At 43.5% G+C, this 25,155-nt stretch overlaps 2 protein-coding genes across 10 annotated transcripts in view; one reads left to right on the top strand and one right to left on the bottom strand.

Annotated features, from left to right (window-relative positions):
• PFKFB3 (6-phosphofructo-2-kinase/fructose-2,6-biphosphatase 3) overlaps positions 1–23,455 on the top strand; it is a 306,098-nt gene extending 282,643 nt beyond the window's left edge. Inside the window, exons 16-18 of one of the 2 annotated variants that reach the window (XR_004177108.1) lie at positions 1,078–1,244; positions 2,234–2,503; positions 21,835–23,455. The gene's annotated coding sequence lies outside the window, so the exon portion shown is untranslated. The remainder of the gene's footprint in view (positions 1–1,077; positions 1,245–2,233; positions 2,504–21,834) is intronic. The other variant, XR_004177109.1, reaches the window with a different exon arrangement.
• The window catches only part of PRKCQ (protein kinase C theta), a 143,829-nt gene that overhangs the window by 18,475 nt on the left and 100,199 nt on the right, over positions 1–25,155 (bottom strand). For all 8 annotated transcript variants that reach the window (XM_031652528.1, XM_003903365.4, XM_009213929.4 and 5 more), the window contains 3 exons: positions 12,294–12,385; positions 10,228–10,290; positions 7,593–7,731 (listed from right to left, as the gene is read on the bottom strand). In XM_031652528.1, coding sequence (XP_031508388.1) covers positions 7,593–7,731; positions 10,228–10,290; positions 12,294–12,385 — 294 coding nt within the window. The remainder of the gene's footprint in view (positions 1–7,592; positions 7,732–10,227; positions 10,291–12,293; positions 12,386–25,155) is intronic.

Below are 25,155 nucleotides of genomic sequence, written 5' to 3'. Positions count from 1 at the left end.
TTACAGGCTAAAGTTTACTTCATAATTTAGAAAAAATAGACTTTGCCTTGAGGAATCATCTGAAAGTAGATCCAAGGAGAATTATAAAGAAATTTAAGATGCACCCAACACAGTCTTTGCTCAATTTGCTGGGCCAGGGAAACATGCAATTTCTGAGACTTGCCACAAGGCGGCGTCAAAGCAAACAGAAACCACCTATCTTTGTAAACAACTTCATTTTGGCAGGACAAACAAAAAGAAAATTTGGAAGGACAGGAGACAGCTGTGGTGCAAATTAAGCCTTCAAAGCCTGGCACTGTTAGTAAAAAAATTCAGTTTTACCTTAGGAGGAAGAAGCAAAATGCAAACTCACACACGCAACAGAGTGTTCACCTCAGGAATGCTGACACGTTAGGAGTTTTGCAGACATTATGTCTTTTATCGATAAGAACCCCCCGAGCTAGGCAGTTATCCCTCTTCTATAGGGGGTGATGACTGGGCTTAGAAAGGTCAAAGGTCTTATTTAAGGTCTCCTAGTGAGCTGAGAGCGACGTTCGAATCTGGTCTTTTAGGATTTTACTACGTGATGTTCCTTCCATATCGTCATGTGCTCTTGGTGTTAAACCTCAAGCTGTCATGCTCACACCATGCTCAATTTCTTATTTTATTTTATTTTATATTTTTTAGACAGAGTCTCTCTTTGTTGGCCAGGCTGGAGTGCAGTGGTGCGATCTCAGCTCACTGCAACCTCTACCTCCCGGCTTCATGTGATTCTCCTACTTCAGCCTCCTGGGGAGCTGGAATTACAGGTGCGTGCCACCACATCCAGCTAATTTTTATATTTTTAGTACAGACAGGGTTTCACCATTTTGGACGGGCTGGTCTCAAACTCCTGATCTCAGGTGATCCACCTGCCTTGACCTCCCAAAGTGCTGGGATTACAGGCATGAACCACTGTGCCCGGCCCATGCTCGATTTTTAAAGAGACTGTGGTAGAGAAACACCAGCAAGGGTGGCCCCTTTCTCTGTCAGCCCTGGGACCTCGCCTCATTGTGATCTCTTCTTCTGTTCTTTTTCCTCCCTCGCTTTGACCCAAAGAATCAGAGGCACAGCTCAAAATGCACAATGAAACCTGAGAAAGCACCAAGAGAGGAGTGGTGGTTTTACCAGACGCCGGAGCAAGCCACATCTGTTCTCCTGCAGCCTCAGGAGCTGGGATGTCGGGTCTGGACAGGTGGGGCTCGGCCACCACGATGTGCAACTGGGTGAGTGCTGCCCCCGCACTCAGCGACTTCCCCTGGGCAATACCAGTGTGGTTTCCAGGCCAGAGCTGCCCCCGCACTCAGCGACCCCCCGGGCCAATACCAGTGTGGTTTCCAGGGAACTCCGACTTTCTCCAGGGAGCTGCTTCCATGCATTGCAATCCCAGCTGCATTTACTGAGTGTCTAGTGTGCCATAGAGAGTATGATGCTTCCGGCTGGGCGCGGTGGGTCACGCCTGTAATCCCAGCACTTTGGGAGGCCGAGGTGGGCAGATCATGATGTCTGGAGTTCGAGACCATCCTGGCCAACATGGTGAAACCCCGTCTCTACTACAAATACAAAAATTAGCCAGGCGTGGTGGCGGGCACCTGTAGTCCCAGTTACTCTGGAGGCTGAGGCAGGAGAATCACTTGAACCTGGGAGGTGGAGGTTGCAGTGAGCTGAGATCACGCCACTGCTCTCCAGTCTGGCGACAGAGCAAGACTCCGCCAAAAAAAAAAACCCAAAAAACAAAAAACAAACAAAAAAATGCTATTTCCCTGTTTAACTGCCTTCCTATTCTTTGTCAAAATGAGTTTGGACCTCCAAAGAGACATCAGCCTCTCTTTGCTCCTATTATAGGAACACAGGGGGAACAGCGGGGCTTCTGGGAGGTACCTTAGCCCTCAGGAGGCGCAGCCTAGTGAGGCGGTCCCCAGTCGCGGGAGCGCAGGTCTGGTTTTCATGTGTGGCTCCTGACGTTGCTCTGAAATGCATGAGCTTCTGAGATCTGAGTTCTCCCCACAGGAACGATGGGTGCCTGTCAGCCAGACTCTATGGCCTCTGTCCCAGCCACTGTGTGCTCCTGTGTTTCCATTCTCTGCCTCTATGGCCTCTGTCCCAGCCGCTGTGTGCTCCTGTGTTTCCATTCTCTGCCTCTACGGCCTCTGTCCCAGCTGCTGTGTGTTCCTGTGTTTTCATTCTCTGCTTTACCTGGTTGGCTTTCCCCCAGGCCCAGACTCTGCTCCCTGAAGGTGCTCACAGACACGTTCATAGGAGAGACAGCAGCGGAACACTCGTAAAGACCCCGCAGGGGAGCATCAACTTAGAACCACGCAAGAGAGGCGAACATTTCCCTACGGCACCGAGGAGGGGGAAACTGCTCCAGTTTTGTTTCCTTTTTGAGGGAGAAAGGGGCAATGGGGAATTGAGAGAGACGAAGGAAAACTTCCCCGAGTGGATGGAGGGAGGGGAGCCTCAGACCAGGAGCGGATTCTTCCAGGTAAAGAAGGGGGAAGCTGGGGAGGGTTATTTAACGAAAGATGCCCAGAGATGGGGAATCCAGTACACGTTTAGAGATGAACTTTTAGGCTGCTTGGCTTGGTGTGGTTGTTGATTCAGGAAGCAGCTGAGGGCGGCTGCTCCAGCCTGTGTGTGGATAAGCCGTGGTCCCTGATGGGGAGAAGCTCAATGGATTGGTCAGGTGGATGCAGAGGTGCTGTGGCCGCACAGGGAAGGGGACAGCCGGTGACTCCTAAAGCCGGCGGCAACTTTAGGGAGAAGGTGACTGTGTTCGGGGGGAGGATCACAGACCAAGGATGTGCAATGGCAGAGAGGCACAGTGTGGCCTGGCCAGGGCAGGTAGCATATATATATATATATATTTATTTATTTTTATTTTTATTTTTTTTGAGTCAGAGTCTTGCTCTGTCGCCAGGCTGGAATGCAGTGGCGCGATCTCAGCTCACTGCAATCTCCGCCTCCCAGGTTCAGGCAATTCCCCTGCCTCAGCCTCCTGAGTAGCTGAGACTACAGGCAGCTGCCACCATGCCTGGCTAATTTTTTGTATTTTAGTAGACACAGGGTTTCACTATGTTGGCCAGGATGGTCTCGATCTCCTAACCTTGTGATCTGCCCACCTCGGCCTCCCAAAGTGCTGGGATTACAGGCGTGAGCCACTGTGCCCGGCCGCACTTGAATTTTTTAAAAGAATTCTTCTCTTCGTAGGTAGCAATTTAACGTGGAAGCACATGTTCTTAGGGACCCACATTCAGGACTGTGACTGACACTCAGCTGAGAATGCGGACTCCTTGAGAATATTGAAGCCGGACAGAGGTGGGTCTGCACAGCACAGAGGACAATCTAGAGACTTGGCTGATCTGTGGCCTCTGGGGATGTGTGTACCCAGGGGTGGCCCAGACCATCCCAGACATGACAAGAAAATTCGAACTTGCATTTATAATACATCCATTGAAAAAAATCTAAAATGAGGAAGAATTGAGGCTTCACAACTACCATTTAGAGTGACACGGGTACCCTCATTGAGAAACTGAAACAGGAAGTGACGAATCCTGGGGGGAGGAGGGAGACTGTATCTCAGAGGGAGCTCGGCGGTGACTCGGCTTATCCATTTATTTTCCATGCATCATAAATTGTGCTATCGTTTTGGGTTCTGATTTTTTCTTTTTTTGAGAGAGAGTCTCGCTCTGTCACCCAGGCTGGAATGCAGTGGTGCAATCTCAGCTCACTGCAACCTCCACCTCACAGGTTCAAGCGATTCTCATGCCTCAGCCTCCTGAATAGATGGGATTACAAGTGCCTGCAACCATGCCAGGCTAATTTTTGTATTTTTAGAAGAGACGGGGTTTTGCCATGTTGGTCAGGGGTTTCGCCATGTTGGCCAGGCTGGTCTTGAACTCGTGACCTCAGGTGATCCACCCACCTCGGCCTCCCAAAGTGCTGGGATTACAGGCGCCTACCACCATGTCTGGCTAATTTTTGTATTTTTAGTAGAGATGGGGTTTTGCCATCTTGCCCAGGCTGGTCTTGAACTCCTGGGCTCAAGGGATCCGCCCACCTCAGCCTCTCAAAGTGCTGGGATTACAGGTGTGAGCCATCACGCTCGGCCTGAGTGCTGTTTTAACTAAATAAATTTTTACAAAATGACAAGGCCTTATGAAGTTATCTGCAAAGAGGCTTGGGCTGAAGGTAACACTGCAATAGCAATGCAAACATAACATTTGGATGAAGCTAATTTTGCACTAAAATAATGCTTTCTTAAGCAGAACATGAGAAAATGGCAACACTGATGTTTTGATTTCTCCCAGGGCAAGCTCTCTATCAGCCACATATGATTAGGCTAAAAACAATGATGTTTTAGCCAACAGAAGATTGGTTAAGAAAATGGAATATATCAAAAACACTGCTTTTAATTATGGACTTATATCTACTATTGTCAGTGACGTCCTTGCCTTAGTGCATATAATAATGTCTGTTTATAATTATACCTTCGGGAAGTATATTTTCCAGCTATTATAAACTGTTAAAACCCAGAATTGAAATAAACAAATCAGACCTTTCCATCCTAGAGTCCTAAAGTGTGAAACCAAGATTTTTTTTTTTTTTTTTTTTTGAGACAGAGTCTTGCTCTGTCACCCAGGCTGCAGTGCAATGGCTCTGTCTCAGCTCACTGCAACCTCCACCTCCAGGGTTCAAATGATTCTCCTGCCTCAGCCTCCTGAGTAGCTGGGATTACAGGCGCCTGCCATCATGCCCAGCTATTTTTTGTTTTTGTATTTTTAGTAGAGACGGGGTTTCACCATGTTGGCCAGGCTGGTCTCAAATTCTTGACCTCATGATCCACTTGCCTCGGCCTCCCAAAGTGCTGGGATTACAGGTGTGAGCTACTGCATGTGGCCGAAACCAAGATTTTAAAAAAGTTATTTAATCTCATTATTTTAATGAAACATAGATATTTTTGTAGTATCAACGAATATAATACAATTTAGTTATTTTATACTATATATTATTGTTAGTGTAATCTGATCATATTCCTTTTTAGGCATTGATAACACACAGACTCTCTTAGTTGGTGACAACGTATATGATTCATATACAAACAGACAGATCTTGGGGATGCTTTTCTAACTGATCAAAAGGCATGAACACATGTAAAGAGCATGCCCTGGTGATGGATGATAAGGGAGGAAAGCAGATGGAAGCGTGTCACCAAGAGGCAAGAGATGCTCAGTTCTGCACTGGGGTAACAGCAGTAAGGGCGGGGAGGACCTGGAGGTTTGCGGGGAGCTGGATCAAGGGGATTTGTTTGAACTTGGAGAAGGAATTAAGGGACAGTCCGAATTTAGTCACAAGTTTAGGAGAATGAATGGACGTGAGAGGGTCCAATTTTAGAAGGTCTTGGTGTTTGGGTGGATTTGAGAGGTAAGAAAGAATGGGGAAATTTGGATATTTCCTAGTTTTCTCTCTAGAAGACTGGATGGATGACATGTAATTCACCAAGAAAGAAAAAGAAGGAAAGAGGGAAGTAGGGAGCAAGTTCAACAGAGAGCGTTGTGGACCTACTGTCTTTGAAGGACTCATGCATTTACTTGGAGGTCTCAAGCAGGAAAGTGGACGTCGTGTCTGCGGTAGGAAGAAGTGCAGGTGGGCCATATTGACTCTAGAGCAAAGACCACAGTCGTCAATGAAGTTGCTCATGGAGGATGTAGAGTAAGAAGAGAAGAGGACCAAGCACTGAATCACGTGGAGACAAGCATACGTGAAAGACAAGAAGGGAGTGAAGCTGCAGAGAGAAGCAAACTGTGGAAGCTGGATTCTGCAAGGAGCAGATGGAAATCGGGAAGAGGTTTGTCATGGAAAAGACCTGGCACCCAACATCTGTTGACAGGAATGCATCAGAGTAAGGCAGCCACACCAAGGTGTTGTAAGGTGAAGAGGAAAGAAATTGAAGTGGCTCAGGTGAGACTGAGGGAGTGACAAAGGAGACTGCTGCTGGCGATGGCAGTGAGGGTGGTCTGAGCGGAGTGCATGAGGGCATATTTCAGAATTATTATGAAGGGGAATTCAGTAATTGAGTTGAGTCTCTCCTCTCAGGTCCCCTTCACTCATGCTTTGATGAGCTTTGGTTTCACTTCAAAATGAAAATGGTTTATAGCATCAATACCTGTATCTGTGCCAACCTGAATGAAACACAGATTTCTATGACCAGAACGTTATTTAATCAATCAGCCTCACTCTGTGAGTTCAACAATGCCATGTAAGCTAAAAGCCATCATTCCTCATGGAACAGAGGCCAAGGCTAAATTCAAATTACATATCACCCAACCACAGGGCAAAGCTACATAGTTCTAGGACTCGCATGGCCACAACTCCTTTGGCAATGACAGGAACTTGCTGCTGAATCATTTAACCCAGGAAATCAGAGGTCTGCCAGAGTCTTTATCAAACAACCATCCCCAATCACACGTTTATTAGTTAGTTCATCCATTTACTCTTCTAGAAGGTATCTATTAGCACCTTAATGTGCCAAGACCTGCACTACATCCTTACGTGTAAAAGTGAACAAGATCACACAAATCTACCCGTGAGAGAAAATGGCATAGAACCATGTACACTTTGGATGGATATCAATTTCCTGGCTTTGACATTGTACCACAGCTATGTGAGATGTGACCACTGGGGGAAACTGGATGAAGGGCACAGTCAGGAGACGTTTCTGGACTATGTTTTACAAATTCCTGTGAATCTACAATTATTTTGAAATGAAAATTTTTAAAAAGTGAATATGAAACTGTCCATGACTGCAGAGCAAACATCCAGTCATGCAGGGAGATTTGAAGATGAAAAAGCAACCAGGACAAGTGCTGTGCCGTGGGAAAGACCAAGTGGGAGGGGCGTCAGTAATCTCCCTGGGTGGGCAGCTGGGGAGGATTCTGCAAAAAGGGTAGAGGTGGGTTTAGTTGGATTGATAAATGCCTTCTGTACAAATGTCATTTCTCTGTGTGTTCAGGATGTGACAGCAATATCTTCTTTTTCTTATTTGTTTTCTTAATGGGGGCAGGGGTGAGTTTTAACTTTCACACTCTTTCTCATTTAATGCTTGCAATAACACCATGACATCAGCATTATACTCATTTCACAGAAGAGGAAATGGAGGTCAGTGAGACTTTGGCAGTCACTCTGTGCTTACATCAGTGGTGGCTTAGAAACTCAGTCCAGGTCCTCTGACCCCACAGTTTCACCACTTGATTTGGGTGGATGCTTGCTTCCACCTGGGTCTTCACTAGCTGCTCCTTCTGGTAGGTCTGAGCAGAGTGAATATGTTTTAAGGCTGGGGGAAAGGAAATGCCAAACTCTGCAAGCCTTGGAGAGATGTGATTTGTAAAAGTAGCACTCCCCACAAAATAATGATAGAAACCCACATGCATGGTGGCATTTATGAGATACTTAGGAAAACAGGTACAAATCTTGAACCAAGATACTTAAAACCTTCTGATTTTCAGGGATGAAAGAAGCAATGGCATGTGGCCAGGACATGCTGAGGTGGGAGCAGCCTGTCACAGCATTCCTACCTCCGGGGCGATATAGTCGGGTGTCCCGCAGAAGGTATTCGTCTTGGCATCTCCTAACATGTTCTCCTTGCACATTCCAAAATCCGCAATCTTGATATGTCCATCTTTGTCTAATAGGATGTTATCTAGCTTCAGGTCCCTGAAAAACAAAAACGAAGCAAATCTCACATTAATAAATATAATTTGGTTAACATAAAATTCCATAGGAGGCGAGGGAGTTTGTCTCATTGCAGCCTGAGAGGGGCTCACGAGAGGCACTTATGTATCTATTCATTTGCACACCAAGTGGGGTGTAGACAAAGCGGATTCTGCAAGGGCCTGCTGGCTGCTGTGGATTCTTTCTTTGATTTACCAAGGGGTGCAGTTCAGTGTAAGGAGGACAGAGCACCGATACCCACTGGGGACCCTTGATCCCAGGACTTTCCTGAGGGTAATGATGAAGGAGGAAAGACCTAAAAAACATACTTACTGTATGCTATTTTCTACGTATTTGTTTGTTTCTTTGTGAATGATTTATACTGCACCTAATTCCAAGTCCAATTGATGAAGGTTGTTCCTAACTAATACGGAACCCCTTAGAACCAGAATCCATCCAATGCCAGAATGTCATGCCAACAAATTTCTGTGTCCTTGGAGAACCAGTATCCTCTTGAAAGAGCCCATTCCATTCTTAGGGAAATGTAACTGATAACATTTTTTTAAAAAAACAATTAACTGAACTTGGCTTCCCTGTGATGTCACCTATTGGTGCAAGGGGGCTTTCTATTGTTATCATGTGTGACACCCCAAATATTTGAAAAAAAATGACATCAAGTTTTCTCTTTTCTCACCAAGATCAGACTTCACTCCTCATGACGTGGTTTTCAGACCCTTTTGACCTTGTACCACAGCTGCGTGAGATGTGGCCAATGGGGGAAACTGGATGAAGGGCAAACATTCTGGCCTCTACCTTCCAAATATCTTGAATTTGTCAGTTTTCTTCTTGAAACGTGGTGCTCAGAATGAAGCCAGAATCCTCCAGAGAGAGAATCTGATTGGTGCAGGTTACAGTGGTGCCCAGAGCTCCGTTACCATCCTCTTGCCTTTTGCCACAGTGGACTAAGATCCTGCACCGTATTTTTTCATAGTTTAATCACAATAATACCCAATATTGAGTTTATTGTAAACTAAAACCTTCAGGTGTTTTTTTTTTTTTTTTTTTCCTATACGAAGAAATGCCATTATCCCAGTTTCTTCTCATTCTGTACTCGTGAAGTTGATTTTTTGAAGATAATTCACGTGCTTCCCTTGATTCAGCCCCCCCCCCCCCCCAAAGACAAGCTCTTTCCCTGTCATCCAGGCTGGAATGCAGTGGCACGATGTCAGTTCACTGCAGCCTCAACCTCTTGAGCTCAAGCAATCCCTCCACCTCAGACGCTTGACCACATGTGTGCCATCACAATGCCTGGCTAGTTTTTTAAATTTTTTGTAGAGACAAGGTCTCACTGTGTTGCCAAGGCTGATCATGAACTCCTGACCTTACGCAATCCTTCTGCCTCAGACTCTCAAAATGCTGGGATTACAGGTGTGAACCACCGCGCCTGGCCTGCTCTGAGGGATGTAGGTCAGTATGGGAAAGGTTCTGAAAGGCTGCCATGTGAAGCCAGCACTCCATGGGGGTGAGGAAGGAGTGCCAAGGAAGACCAGCGAGGACCCCTGGAGCCAGCTGGAGAGGGCAGAGAACCCAGAGGCCCAGGGTGTTCTGAGGCATGTCACACTTACACCCTATGGGGCATCAGGACCCAGGGGAGAACTTCAGAGTCCACAGCCTGGGCATGTATCTGCAAGCTTTATACTCAAAGAGGCTGCTTAAGAATACTTACTTTCCAACCCCCCCAAGCCTTTAGTTCTGTGACTCCAAATAGGGCAACCCTCACTTGACTGCACCCTCAGAAAATGGAGAGGTCCTTCCCTGTAAGTGAATTCTGCACTCTGTAAGCACCAAAGCTTCAATACTAATTATCTGGTCTCCAGCAGCTCAGCTATCCTCCTCACCAGCTCCTTTCTTTTTTTTTTCCTTTCTATTTTTCCTCCGAATCTGCAGTGAGTTGGAAATCTGACAGTAAGCTTGTAAAGGTTTGTATGTTAAATAAATGCTAACTACATTTTGAGAAAAGAAGTGAGGAGACTGAGGTACAATAGCGTCAATCTAAGAGCTTGGACAGAAGAACGTGAAATGATGTCATACAGCAGAGAAGGAGAAAATTCCATAAGCATTTCCAGGTGGCTCAAAGCTTTAGACAAGCAAAAATAAGAGGTGTGAAGGGACAAAAGAGAAAGAAACCATAAGATAACAAAGAGAAAACAGGGGAGTGAAACGGGAGAAGGAAGGTGAAAGTAGGAATTCAAGTGAGAACCAGCGTGAAGGACAGAATGAGCTCAGCACTCTCCTGCTTTGGAGACTGGAATGCCTTCCTTGGTTGTGAGTAAGTCATTCTTGGTTGTAAGTCATCGTCTGTGTAATCACGGTGGGCAGGAGGCCTATGTGTGGAGCTTCCTCCCACGAAATCACACGGGCTCTCTCACAGCACTCGGTGCGATGATTAAATTAACTGAGCCAATATCTTAGCATTTGTTTCCACAAAGCAAAATTTACCTGTAGACGATTCCTTTGGAATGAAGGAACTGCAGACCAAGAATGATTTCAGCAGCATAAAACCTGGGGGAAAGAGAACCAAGGTTCAACATGAATGTAGTCACGGAACACAATAAAATCCCCAAACCCAGACTGACCTTTCTATGACATGCTGTGTATGGCTAAACGGCAGTACACACATAACTGTTTTTAATCCTAACAAGGAAGATGTTGTCCATTCATTCTCCACACAAGAAAGTGGAGGCTCAGACACCTCCAGCCTCAGTCCTAACAGCGTAAAACAGAGCTGGCATCTTAAGTGAGTCCTGCCTGTATCTAGTACTAGTACTTGTTCTTATCCTTTAAACAACAATGCTCATATTGTCATTTTTTTTTTTTTTTTGCTATTGCTAATAAAACATACACAGACATTAAAAGTAATAGTATAGACCAGGCACGATGGCTCACGCCTGTAATCCTAGCACTTTGGGAGGCCCAAGCGGGTGGATCACTTGAGGTCAGGAGTTCAAGACCAGCCTGGGCAACATGGTGAAACGCTGTCTCTAGTAAAAATACAAAAATTAGCAGGGCATGGTGTTGGGTGCCTGTAATCCCATCTACTCAGGAAGCTGAGGCTTGATAATCACTTGAACCTGGGAGGTAGAGGTTGCAGGGAACTGAGATCACACCATTGTACTCCAGCCTGGGTGACAGAGCAAGACTCTGACTCACAAAAAAAAGAAAAACAAAACAAAACAAAACAAAAAAACAAAAGAAGAAAAAGTAATACTATAGATAATTGGCAAATAATTTCTCCCTTTGTTTTAAACTCTGGTTGGCACCCATAGACCCGTGTGCACCATTCTGAATAGAACTGGCTGGTTTATTTTCATACTGAGAACCTTTAGCCTGGGCTACACTTACAGCCCATGAGGTGGAAAAGAGGATATTAGCAGAGGCAAGATGATAAGTTACTCTTTATCTTCAATGGTGACAAGCTTAAAGGAAATGAGTTTTTACCCCATCACTGGTGGGATTAAGGTCGGATACAAGAGACAGCTTCCTGGAAGGGAAGTTTGCTGGATCTTATGGAAGAATGCAAATTTCTCCTTCCTGGAAGGCGTTTAGGACAGGATGGATAGCGTGGGTCCAGGCTGGCTGGAGATGACAGTGGACTAAATGAATCCTTTCTAGCATGAAAAGTGCCCGATGATTTCTCTGCTGCGGAAATCCAGTAAAATTACCTCTGGGTGCATTGCTGACGTTTCCCAGAGGCAACGATCTCAGCAGAGCGCTACCCACTAGATGTGATAAACAGCCTTTCCAGCCAGGGTTTTTATAGGAGCTGGCGGACCAAATCCATTTCTCAACCCACTTCAACCTAAACCACTCAAAGTGTTCGTGCAGATGGGAGGGAGGGATTACTGAGCGTTGAGCAAAGGAAGCTAGCCTGTACTCATCATCTTCCAACGAGTCCAGTGGCAGAGCTTTCTTTTACTTGCATGTCCCCGGGAGCAGGAAGTAGGACCCAAGGGCAACAGCATGGGGAGGAGGGGCAGTGAGTGCTGTGGACACAGGTGCAGTTCTACCAGGTACACACAGCCTGCCCCATCCCCATGTGTCTCAGGTTGCCTGGCACGAGGAAGGTGAAGCTTTGTTCTCAGATAGATAGAGTAAGTGCTTCTTCCTGCTTCCTAAAGATTTATGCCTCCACATCAGGCTTTCCGTGAGAGGCCTCAGCTACAAGCTCCATCCCTGGGGACCACCCTTGAGATCTGCGATCCATTTCACTGCTTCCTTTCCAAAGGGCACATATTTGCTTCTGTGCTCAGATTGGTTAGAAGCCTGATGAATCCGGAGGTTCCTTAAGAAACTAAGTAGTTAGTTTCAAATCACAGAGAAATGAAACCAAACTGACACGAATTTCAGTTTCACAACCTGGGAAAACTGTTGCCTTGCTTGATGTATTCCCGAGGGTTTCCCTGGCCCTGGGATTCAGGCACGCCAAGTGGGAAAAAAGAAAAAAACAATAATGTGGGAACTGACAAGAACAATGGAAAACCCCCAAACCCTGTAAAGGCTCTTACGTCGCTCTGGAAAGGTCGAACTTGTGGCAGCTCTGGATGTGGTACATTAAGTCCCCTCCGTTGAGGTACTCCATCACAAAAAAGAGGTTTTCCTGTGGAAAAAAAAGACAATCCCAACTTTTATTTCATTTTATTTTTATTTATTTTGTATGAGACAGGGTCTCACTCTGTCTCCCAGGCTGGAGTGCAGTGGCGCGATCTCGGTTCACTACAACCTCCGCCTCCCGGCTTCAAGCAATTTTCCCCGTCAGCCTCCCTAGTAGCTGGGACTACAGGCATGCGCCACCACGCCCAGCTAATTTTTGTATTTTTGGCAGAGATGGGGTTTCACCATGTTAGCCAGGCTGGTCTCGAACTCTTGACCTCAGGTGATCCACCCACCTCGGCCTCCCAAAGTGCTGGGATTACAGGCATGAGCCACCATACCCAGTCACAGTTCCAATTTTTAGGTCCTTAGAGAAAATACAACAAGGAAGACTACTTTTTAAATGGATTAGATCATTTCAGGGGAACCAATTCTGTCATGAAATCACTTATCAGAAGACTGTCAAAATCATTTAGCCAATCTATATTTTTGAACCCCAGGAAGCCTGGGGAATCTAGGTGGGATGCCATGTGACATCTAGATGCTTGCGTGTTACAACCCGGCAGATAAGCTGGGGCACAAGGGAGCGTCCAGTTGACCTGCTGGCCAGACAATGGGATGGTGCCAGGCACTCAGGGCACTTAGCATGTGCCGATCATGTACTTACCGGAAGTACAGGGTGCAGGGTGATAAGGAGAATGTGTTTTGGTCTCTGACTCCAAGGGTGGAGTTTGAAAACATTCATTCATTCAACACTCAGTAATTAGCTACTGAGCATATTCTACGGGCATGGCGTGGTGGGGAGTGGGCAGGGCATGCCAGCCATTCCTCCCTGGAGCTTGCAATCAAGTTTAACCTCATTTTTCTCCAGTCCTGACTTAACTCATGGCAGAGGCAAGCTACAGTTTATGACAGAGTTCTTCTGCCAGAGGACATGATGGTCTGGGTGGTCTTCAGGCTGTGGTGGGCATATCAGAGGCAGCCAGGATTGCAACCAGCCTCAGCTCCTCAATGATGTGAGACAATGATTTTTTAAAAAATAAATGTATTTATAACACTTTAGAGCAACCTGATTTTTAAAGGGTTGTAATACGTCACAGAATCAGGAATCCATAAAGTGCGGGGACCTTTGGTGCGTCTGGGCATGAATTTGCACTCGAAATTCTCACCTGGGTGGTTTCTTAACGGAATTAACCTTTACATTTTGATGTGAACCCAACCAATGCCGTGGGGCATAGGAGGTAATGGTAGAAACGTTGTTCTGGTCTGACAGTCAGACTCCTTGCCTGGTCGCCACAGAATGGGGAAACCAAGTATTGTGGCAATTACCTCAATAATCCAGGTCAAGGTAAGTGTCCGTCTTTTTTCAATGTTAGTTTCTGATCTGATTTACTAATTCCATATATACTTAACGGGAGTCCACCCTTTTCTCTTCTGGATAGGCCCAAATTCTCAGCTGACATAAATCATGACTTAACACTGAGATTTCAAACCCAATTTGAGAGTCGTCACTGGTCTTGCCTGCACACACCCGCTTTCTCACGCTACCTCTTGCTCTCATCAGCACCATACAAAGAGCTTCTGTTCTAACCTCACCTTTTTACTCAAAACTATAATGGCCCTATACAAGCCACAAAGGTGGAATCTTCTTTCAAGTACTTAGGAGAGCAAAGCGTATGAAAGTGTAGAGCAAAACCATTTGTGACAGTGCTTGAGTGAACGGTTTCTTCTAAGTGTTTGGATGCTTACAAATTCCTCGAAAGGTTGACATTTCAGAATTTAACACTGTCGATTTAGACGTGGAGAAAGTGGTGGGAGGGGACTGGAGGCAACAGTTCAGCCCCACTCCCATGTATTCCACACACCTTCCCACGTGTTCTCAGCTCTAAATCAGACGCCACACTAGTGGTGAGCACTGGGAGGTTGAATAGGCCGTTAAAGTCTAAGAGATCACAGGGCACCGTCAGTGTTTACTACCATGAGGGTGAGAAGACGACTATGTTGCTAGTGATTGTTAATTAAACAGCAATGGAGATTTATAGCATGTTGGATGCCCCACATTTAATCCTCCCAAGAGAACTGCAGGCTCCACGATAAATCTGTCAAATATCTGTTTTGGTTCTAATCTTTATATTAAGCCACAGCATGGGAAAATTGCACTCTTTTTTGTCCTTTGTGACGGTATTTTGCATCAGTTTAACCCTCTGGCTTGGATGAATGCCTGGTCAAACGTGGGCTTCTTGAAGGGGAGCAGGGATGGTCCATGCCTGGAAGTCCAGCTTGGGTGATCCGGCCTGGAGGACCTGCTGTCTCTCCAGAGGATGCTCGTCTGTTTGGAAAGCCTGAGAATCGAGTCCTCCGTGATATCTTGGGCCCACTCTGGGCCACAGAGATGGCTCTGTGATAAAATTAGCACAGATGTATGCACATACAAACTACACGGTCCTGAGGTTTGGATTTTGAGGATCACATTTTGAGGGATGGGTAAGCCTTTTAAAAGCTGAATCCAAAATGCCATCGTAAAAGGAAAATACAAATATAATAGACTCAAACTTTCATGAACAGCTGGGGAAGGAGTGCTCAGAGTTGAAGGCAACCCACAGCTAACCAGAACCTCTGCAGAACTGCAAGCAAAAAGAAGTGTCTGCCTGCTGGAAACGCCCTGGGCTGGCATAGATAGAATCAAACCAAGAAGAATGAGGCTCAGAGTAATCGCAAAGAATGTGGGCTTCATCCTTACTCAGCCCTGGGTTCAAAGCCCCTCTATTTGTAACTCTGGAGACGTGACTTAACCTCTCCTGAGCTTCATTTTATTTGTGAAATGGGGTAATAATACTCCTACCTCCTAGGGTTGCTGTGGGTTTTAAACAAAATACTGTGTGTGGAAATGAAGCTCTGCATTCGCCCTCAGTGGGCAATTGATAACTGATGGCAGCTGTCCTTCTAGGAAATGATTTAAAAGCCAGGAAAGACAAAACCAAAACCAATCCAAAAACCAGCAAATACTTCCCAGAAGAAGCAAATGAACAGTTCTCTGACCGATGGCTCTTGAAAGAAAGAGGAAAACAGAGTTAGATTCCCTCCTGCTAGGCTGCCCTTTAGGTTGTGGCCACCTGGTGAGAGAGAGGATACAAAGCAGGCCAGCGAAAGAGAGAGAGAGAGAGAGGGAGAGAGAGAGAGAGAGAGAGAGAAATGGATGGTGGGAAGGGAGAGAGAATGTGGCCTGTGTTGGGTTAATTGTAAATGGCACTTACTAGTCTAGACCTCACATCTTTATGGCGGGTAATACATTAACTGAGGCAAATGATTCTTTCTGGTGGGTGAGAATTGAAGCTGTGATGGCACTGGGGGATAGGACTTGCCAAATGTGTCCCAGTCTTGCCGACTGTCAACAACTCCTGGCAAAGCATCTGTTGAATGGAGATTCTGGTCTGTGAGAAATGAGACTGTGGCTAATCAGCTGTATGATAAGGTAAATCCCACCATCCCAGGGCCTCGGTTTCCTCCTCTGAAAAACGAATCCTGTCCATGAAAATGAGTCACCATTACCTACAGCTTTGTTGTGATTTCCAGACAACTGAAGGCAATAAACAATGTTGAGGTTCTGTAGATAGGCGGGTAATCAAAGCTGTATGACTCTTTTATGTTCGTGTTATTGATGCTTTAAAGAAATGGTATTTAAGTTGGGCACAGAGGTGCATGCCTGTAATCTCAGCTACTCATGAAGCTGAGGCAGGAGGATCACTTGAGCCTAGGAGTCCAAAGCCAGCCTGGGCAACAGAGTGAGACCCTGTCTTAAAAAAAAAAAAAAAAGATGATTAAATACAAGATCGAAGTGATAGATTTAACAAAATCAGTTGTATAATTCTCATAGGACTGCGTTTACATACATGAATATCATTTGGAGGAGTTAAAGGTCCTAGAGCTGTCAAAATATAACACTACTTAAAACACAAGATAGTTCTTTAGAGGGAGGCATAGGACATTTTGTGAATATTCTAGAATTAGTAAAGGGTGAATTGTAAAAGTGGCCTCAAAAGTTATTTAATACAACCTAGCTTCTACACTGCTTTCTTCTTACAGTGATGACATTTTTCAAATGAGAGAATGAAAATAAAGACAACGGGAAAGTGTTTAGTCGTGATGACTATTCAACACAGCTAGTCAAATATTGAGTAAACAAGGAAACGGCTGCCAAATGTGCATATATTACAGGATGAATGACGGGTTTATAGCATTAAAGAAATTAACTAATGATTTTTATCAAACTAATAACAGTTAATTTTGTAAATGCACTGAGAACTTGGCAAATATCATGCAAATAAGGTCAGATGTATAGACTCCCTCTCCAGAAAAATAAGATGGGAAAAGAAGGAAAAGAATAACGATAGTCATTTTTTCGAGGTATCTTTTTTCTCCGAAGGCTAGTAAACCAACGTACTAAATTTTATGCAAGAGAATATTTGCAATCTCTGCAAAATAAGTAAAATTAAGATAAAAATACTTATGACAAAACATCTAAATTTACCATCACACCTTTCAAAGTATCATATGTTAAGCACATGTAACAAATGTTGTAACAGCGAAGACCACTGTATAAGAAGATGGAAACCAGAGATAGAATTCAACTCTACTTTGGGACATCTCCTATGACAGCCAATGGAAAGAGCTGGGAATTCTGATCTGAAGAAGAAAGAGGAGCTATCATTCATATTTAAAACTAAAGAATCCATGTAAAATATTTAGCCTTGTGCCTGGCATATGGCAAGCATTCCTTACATATTAACTTTATCATATATATTGCTATTATTTTATCACAGGGAAGAAAAGCATTAAGTTGCATTATAATCAGAACAAGGACAGCCCCAACCTTTGCAAGATTTGGAGTGAGTGTGCAAAGGGAGGCACCACACCATGGGTCCTCAGATTTAAGTGTTATTAATCAAGCTCACCAACAATTGAATTAAATATGCTCTACATTCCTATACATTCTCTCTGTCTCTCAGGAAATATAACTTCATAATGACCAAGAAGGCCAGTGACAAATTCAGGATCCCTCAAAATTCTGCACCTGTTAATTGGCCATATAGGGAAAGTCCCCTCCTGCCCCTTTCAAGGACAGAACCTGGGGAGATGTCTACACAGGCTTGAGGCTGGTTAGGTATGGAATTCTGAGGTCATGGGGAGTAGTTTAGGAACAGAGATGACCTCTTGGCTTCATAGGAAGGACTATAGTTTGAGAAAGGCCAAAGGGAGGATTCTAAGTGAGCAGCTGGGCAGAACCCCTCTTGCTCAGGTCTAAGGTTTAGGACATGGAACGAATAATTTTCCAATTAAATAAGTTGTGAGTTGGATTTGTGTTTAGGTATCTTGAAGTCTCAACTTTACTAATAATTTTGGATTGACCACAGAAAAGAGCACTCTACTGTGACCAGCTGGCTATCTTCTCTGGAGCTCCATTTCCTTTGCTGCAAAATGAGGGGATCTGACCTGATAACCTCTACCACCCCTCCCTACTCTAAAATTCTTGATCCATGGAGTCTGTCATTATAAGAAAAACAAAAGAACATAACAAATAATTAGTTGTTCTGAGCAACCAAGATGCATCTCAACAGGTGAATGGATAAATGGTGGTATATCCATACAATGGAATATTACTCAGCAATGAAAAATAAGCTCTCAAGCCATAGAAAGAAAAGAAAAACCCTTAAACACATATTCTTAAGTGAAAGAAGCCTATCTGAAAAGCCTACAACCTGAATAGCCTCCCTCTTGTCTGGTTTCTCCATCTCTGGCTCAAGCATTTCCCTTGATTCTCTCTCAAAACAAACAAACAAAAACAACAATGACAACAACAACAACAACAAAAAGACAAAACAAAGGGAGGGATCGTAGATTCACAGAGGACAGGCACTTTCCTGCGGCACTTTGTTGAGGGAGATGTCAAATGCTCATGTCTTCTGGGAAGCTGGTGACAATACTTTTGGGACTTCATGAGAACAGCTGACAAAGGAATGGACAGATAATACGGGCCATGAGCCTGGAAGAATATTACAGAGTCGCAGCAAGATGAGAACAGTTCTGTGAGCTTAGAAAGCGGGCATGTAGGAAAGATGCGGCATTTGAGAGGCACTGAGTGAGTGTCTTATTCTTTCAGTCCAAGAATTCTTGAATATGTGTTCACTCATTGCCGATTATCTCTTGTGTATTTGGATGAGAAAACCTTAAGCAAACATTGTGAGTGCAATATTAATTTCCCATAAATTACTGTGTGAAAATAAATAACATTTAAAAGCTGTTGGAATTCCTAAAATGCGTTTTACGCATTCAGAGAGATGTGACTGTGATCTGAGTCACATATGGTTACAACTTCTGTTTCTCAGATTGTAGTTTAACTTGCTTTATTTTTTCTCCTGTTCTGTACAATAACTAGAGAGAATTAAACAATGTCAGCAACAAACACTTCCTGGCTTTTTTTTTTTTTTTTTTTTGAGACAGAGTTTCACTCTTTCACCCATGCTAGAGTGCAGTGGCATGATCTCAGTTCACTGCAACTTCTGCCCTCTGGGTTCTAGTGATTCTCCTGCCTCAGCCTCCTGAGTAGCTGGGATTATAGGTACTGACCACCACGCCCGGCTCATTTTTGTATTTTTAGTAGAGACGGGGTTTCGCCATATTGGCCAGGCTGGTCTTGAACTCCTGACCCCAGGTGATCCACCCGCCTCGGCCTTCCGAAGTGCTGGGATTACAGTTGTGAGCCACCGCGCCCGGCCGCCTCCTGCCTTCTTAATTAATGAACCTTGTTAAAGATGACCTTCCCCTTTTTTTGTCCTATTTTCCTTAGACCAGATGACAGAAAACCCATGACTATAGCACGCTCTGTAAAAGATGTTAAATGTCCCTTTCCCAAAAAGAAACACTGCCTGTAACCAAGTTGCTGGAACTATGCATCAGCCTTGCATGAAACATGTAATCCTGCTAAAAATGCCTCTGTCTCTCCCTATGGAAATAAACCCTAAAGTTCCCTCCTTTGCAACTCTGACACCGTTCTTTTGGGGTGTTTCCAGGTGGGGCCATCCTCAAACTTTGAGTTCGAATAAGCGTTCTTTAAATTAGATTCCGGCCTTTTTGATTATTTCAGGTTGACAGCTGTAAATCCACTCATTTTTGTAAATTTGATATAAATCTAGCATTTGCCAAATCACAGTTTGGTTACATAGCAGGGGAATCTGCAGAACGTCTAAGAGACCCCCAGTTTCTGAAATAACAACTTGTAAACGTTCTCAGGATCAGAACGCCGCCAGAGGAATGTAAAGAAAAGAGGCTTATCTGTCACTACAGATGGGGGCAGCATAAAAAGTTAATTCTTGTCTTACTGCAGGGACACGTCTTTTGGAGGATGTGGTTTCCGTGGGTTTTCTTTTCTTTGCTACAATTGTGATAATTTCCAGGGCTCCTAGCTCAACTGAAGGGTTCATGGATTGAAGCATTTTTGAGAGCTTCAGATGAAGCAGTTTCTGAACAAAATGCTTGAAGTTAAAAATTTCTTGCATGGATTTTGCCTTAAAACTATGGAAATACCAGGATGACATACTTTTAAAAAACTATTGAGTTGAAGGAGTTTTTCTTTTTAATTTTAAATGATAATGATACCTTGTAGATAGTATGGTACTTTTCCAAAAAGGATCCGAACTTCTCTGCAAGTGCTATTATTATTATTATTATTATTATTATTTTTTTTTTTTTACATTATCCTTTGGGAAGCAAAAAAGGAGAACCAATGTCACAAAGAAATGTTAGGTGACTTGCTCAAAGTAACTCACACGCTCACGCCCTGAAGCCATAACCGGAAGTAGAGCTTTGTGTGTTCTATGAACAGAAAGTGAAACTCAGTTTTCTTTTTCATAAAAGAAAAATTTCAAAGTGATACTGACAAGAATGTTCAACTGGTGCATATTGAGAGTGTGGGCGTCAAGGGCAGTGATGTGGATCCAGGAACACTAGCGTTCTGCCTCCTGGCATCCCTCTGGGAGGCCACTCTACAGAGGCCTGCAGAACCACAGCTGCCTGCCCTCCAGTCCAACCTGAGGGGACGACCCGCAGACAGACATGTTCCTATAGGATCTAGAACTACTTAGGTGTGAAATAGTAACACTTCTGCTTTTTCTTTTTTCAAAGTATGTATTTTATTTTTATTATACTTTATGTTCTAGGGTACATGTGCACAACGTGCAGGTTTGTTACATATGTATACATGTACCATGTTGGTGTGCTGCACCCATTAACTTGTCATTTACATTAGGTATATCTCGTAATGCTATCGCTTCCCCCTCCCCCATCCCATGATAGGCCCCAGTGTGTGATGCTTCCCTTCTTGTGTCCAATTGTTCTCACTGTTCAGTTCCCACCTATGAGTGTGAACATGTGGTGTTTGGTTTTCTGTTCTTGCGATAGTTTGCTGACAATGATGGTTTCCAGCTGCATCCATGTCCCTACAAAGGACATGAACTCATCCTTTTCTACGGCTGCATAGTATTCCATGGTGTATATGTGCCACATTTTCTTAATCCAGTCTATGATTGATGGACATTTGGGTTGGTTCCAAGTCTTTGCTATTGTGAATAGTGTCGCAATAAACTTACGTGTGCATGTGTCTTTATAGCAGCATGATTTATAATCCTTTGGATATATATCCAGCAATGGGATGGCTGGGTCAAATGGTATTTCTAGTTCTAGATCCTTGAGGAATCACCACACTGTCTTCCACAATGGTTGAACTAGTTTACAGAAATAGTAACACTTCTTAAATGTCAGAATACAGATCGGCCTTTCAGAATTCAAAGGAGACACAGAGGAAAGTAGACCTTAGTTCACTTTTAATTTTTAAGTGAAAATTATTTCCTTGAAATTAAAAAGAAATAGCATCCTTACAGTGTTAGATGCATCTTTAGTTTCCAAACAAATTTTGGAAGTAAATCTTATTTTTCCACAATTTTATCAGAGATAGAGCACAGAAACTTTGGCTACTTGAGTTATTAATCTTTCTTTTACTGCAGCATAATTAAAAAGAGGGAAATTGTTTTTTTCAGCGTTTATTTTTCCCTTTGAGTATTTCAAAGTTTTATGGTTTTTTTTTTCTAATTGTTTTAAATCTACTTGTAAATGGATATAGTTAAAAAATTTATGACAACTGTTCTTGTAGACAAATTTTATTTTGGATTTTCCTATTTTTCTACTTTTTAAAATGTAAGTAATGGAAACTATTAAAAATCTAAGCTGGAAATCTAGTAGTGCAAAAGTTGGCTGGCATCCGCACTGAAGCGGGTACTGAGAAGGGATTGTGCAATTTCAAGCCCTGCAGACTTTCATGTAAGACAGAAAATGTAAATATTATAACAAAGAAATGTTAGAAAAAAAGTAAAAGAAATAATAGCGAGCCCTTCTTTTTTCTTGCAGAGACAGCAGCCTCTCAGAATGCTGATGTACATTAGACCCTGAGCCAGTAATTTACGTCAGAGCCTGGATGATGCACAAAGTCATCTTGATCCAGCACACAGAAAATTAATTGTGAAGATTCGTTTGATTTGAGCCTCATTCAGATTCAGGCTCAGATTCCATGAATTATTCTGTACATCTCTGGCCCCAGACAGCACCATCCCATTAGGGCCCCTGGTTTTACAGCTCCCAGCCCCTCTGCCTGTAACTCTTCCTCTCTGTCCTTGGCAGGGGTAAAGTGGGTGCCTCAGAGCCCTGCTGATAAACAACAGAGCTGGGTTTGAACTTCAGAATCCAAGTCCACAGGAATTTTCACATTTTGTAGTTTCCTAAATGGCTTTATCATATTTTCACCCTTCCATAGATGATATATCCCTCATCTATGAAATTTAAAAACTTTTAACAATTTAATCCGAATGCCCCTGATTAATAACAAGTGAATACCTGTCCTCAGAATCTCCTGCATAATCTGGTATTCAACAGGCGCGCTCTTTGGAGGAAGAGAACAGATGAATAACTTCCTTTAAAAAATAACAATGCCCTGTAGAAGTTCATAGTTAATTTATCTTATCTGATGTCTTCACTAGTATACACAGGTAAGTGTCCTCTCAAGAAAGGTCATTCCCAACATGTTTCCAGAAGAAAGCATTATCCATATCAAGTATCAATTGTTGCCTTTTGCATTCACTTGTGGTGTTTAATCAGTTACTTTGACAAGCAAGGTTTGAATAATAAGACATCTCAGAAAAAACAACTCGGGTGTTGGGAAAGGTGATTCAAGCATCTTCCTTTCTTTCCTCTCTTTCTAAAAGGACTCGGTTCCTTGAAATCTGAGTCTTGAGCCAGTCAGATTTACATTTCATGTGCACATTCTCTGCTGAAGTTTTTTTTTCTCTCTCCCAGCATCAATGCTGTGGATGCACTTTTTGCTCAGGTCTTGGTAAAGCTTTCCAGCTGCATGGAACTCTTTTATACCTAGCGTTCCATTATTGGAACGCTAAGCAAGTGGGAGTTATTTATATCCTACTGCTCAAGGTCATCGCCAAGGTCTGATTTCAAAATTGAACAAGTTGCAACCTCAGGCATAAATGGGTTAAGGAGATCTCTCATTAGAGGGACAGAAACAAATGCTGCCTGAAGCTGTGATGGACAGGCAAAAGAAGAGAGCACACTGATCCTCTACAAAGTGGCATTCCCAACAGCCTTCCCCATAAGACACAAAAACCATCATACATGCAAATAAAAAAAATGGGGAAAAGGCACCAAGAGAAGCACAACTGCCTAAGTGCCCAGAAGCCCAGTCTGAAGTGTGTTTATAGTAACATACACAGAAAGACATAATAAAAATAAAATCACTTATCATCCTACCTCCCAATTAACAACGGTCAGGTTTTCATTATTTTTCATGCTTATACATGCATATGTTCTTGCTTAAAAGGAAATCTTATATATTCCCACTTATGATTTCATAAACATCATTCTATATTAATATTTAAGCATCTATACCATCATTTAAAATGGTTATATAGTATTATTTTCTCTGACCATATAATAATTTATTCAATAAATCTATCATTAGGCATTTGTGTTGTTTCCAATTTTTCACTATTATGAAGGCTTTACAATAAAAGTCTTTATTTATGGCAAAAAAAAACCAGTGTGTTTAGCAGTTTGCTACAAGCCCCAAAATACCGCAAAGGGAAAAGATTACAGGGAGCCACCGGGTGTGCAGAAAATCTAGACAACAGCATGGAATGGGTGGCAGAGTTTGTCCCTTTGCCTGCAGGTGACACACCTTCACCCTCCCAACAGCATGGAGATGGTGGCAGAGTTTGTTACTTTGCCTGCAGATGACATACCTTCACCTTCCCAGGCCAATGGGTATTTATCATCTCCAGGAGGAGTTTCTAGTGCAAAATCTCTCTAGCCTTCATCATGGGAAGTCCCAGCCCGCTCCTGAGGCAGGAAGTGGGCCTGCATTCTCCTAAAAAGCTGATCAGGACACCTCACTGCTTTCTACTTCCTCTCCTGCAGCTGCACCTTTCATGCCCAAGACCCTTTCTGCCCATTCAAATTCCCATTTCTAGTTTCTCTCAGCTCTGGCACTTTGCATCTGCCTTCTGATCTAATATTACTCATACTGTTAGAGATGCAGCCTTGACTCTTATTAAAGTGTGAAGTTCTCAAGGTCGGGAGTAGTATTATATACTTCTGTATCCTCCACAGTGCTTTGAGCCCAGTATATGCTCAGTAAGTGCTTTGCCATGGTCTGGTTTCTCTTTATCTTAGGTTAGGGAATTTATTCATTGATTTGGTTATTGAACATTTGCTAAGAATTTACTGGGAACTGCAGAGGTGGTGATGGATGCCCCAGTTGCCATCCACTTTCCTCATTCATTCCCTGGATCCCTCATTAATTCTTCCCATGGCTCAAGTCACCTTAGAAGTTTTCTCTCATTCACTCTCCAGTCGTCATGGCATGAGATAGAAAGTAGGAAAAGGGCTGGACACGGTGGCTCACGCCTGTAATCCCAGCACTTTGGGAGGTGAAGGGGGGTGGATCATCTGAGGTCAGGAGTTTGAGACCAGCCTGGCGAACATGGTGAAACCCTGTCTCTACTAAAAATACAAAAATTAACTGAGCATGGTGGTGCACACCTGTAATCCCAGCTACTCGGGAGGCTGAGGCAGGAGAATCACTTGAACCTGGGAGGCGGAGGTTGCAGTGAGCTGAGATGGCACCATTGCACTCCAGCCTGGGCAACAGAGTAAGACTCCAACTCAAAAAAAAAAAAAAAAAAAAAAGGAAAGAAAAAAGAAAACGGAAAAGCCTCTACCCCTGGTGTTCTTTGGACCTTAGTCATAATAGTCCCACTTGGGGCTGCGAATTAGTGCAGGTGGTGGACAGCTAGGACGGGGTGGCAGAGAGGAGACAAATCAGGTGAGAAGAATCATAATGTGTGTGCGTGAGAACTAATCTTTGAGGTTCATTTTGGTGTCATTTAAATCAGAACAAAAATTAGAGATTTTCTAGTTAAATCACGTTGTAGAATATCCAAAGACATAAGAAAATATACGAAATAGTGTAACAAACGCAGAGTACCGAGCAGTAGGTATTTACAGTGGGTTGCTATTTTTGTTTTTAAAAGTCCACTGCAGAGAGAATCTATAGGAGAAACTTCAAAGTATTAATGGTGAGTACATCTAAGTGGTGGGATTATAAGTGATTTTCTTCTTTGAGTTTATAAATATTTTCTACAATGATCCTGAATAATTTTGAGT

This window comes from Papio anubis, chromosome 11 (assembly GCF_008728515.1).
Source record: "Papio anubis isolate 15944 chromosome 11, Panubis1.0, whole genome shotgun sequence".
Lineage (NCBI taxonomy): Eukaryota > Metazoa > Chordata > Mammalia > Primates > Cercopithecidae > Papio > Papio anubis.
The sequence above is the reverse complement of the archived record's forward strand: the minus strand, read 5'-3'. Positions and strand labels throughout refer to the sequence as shown.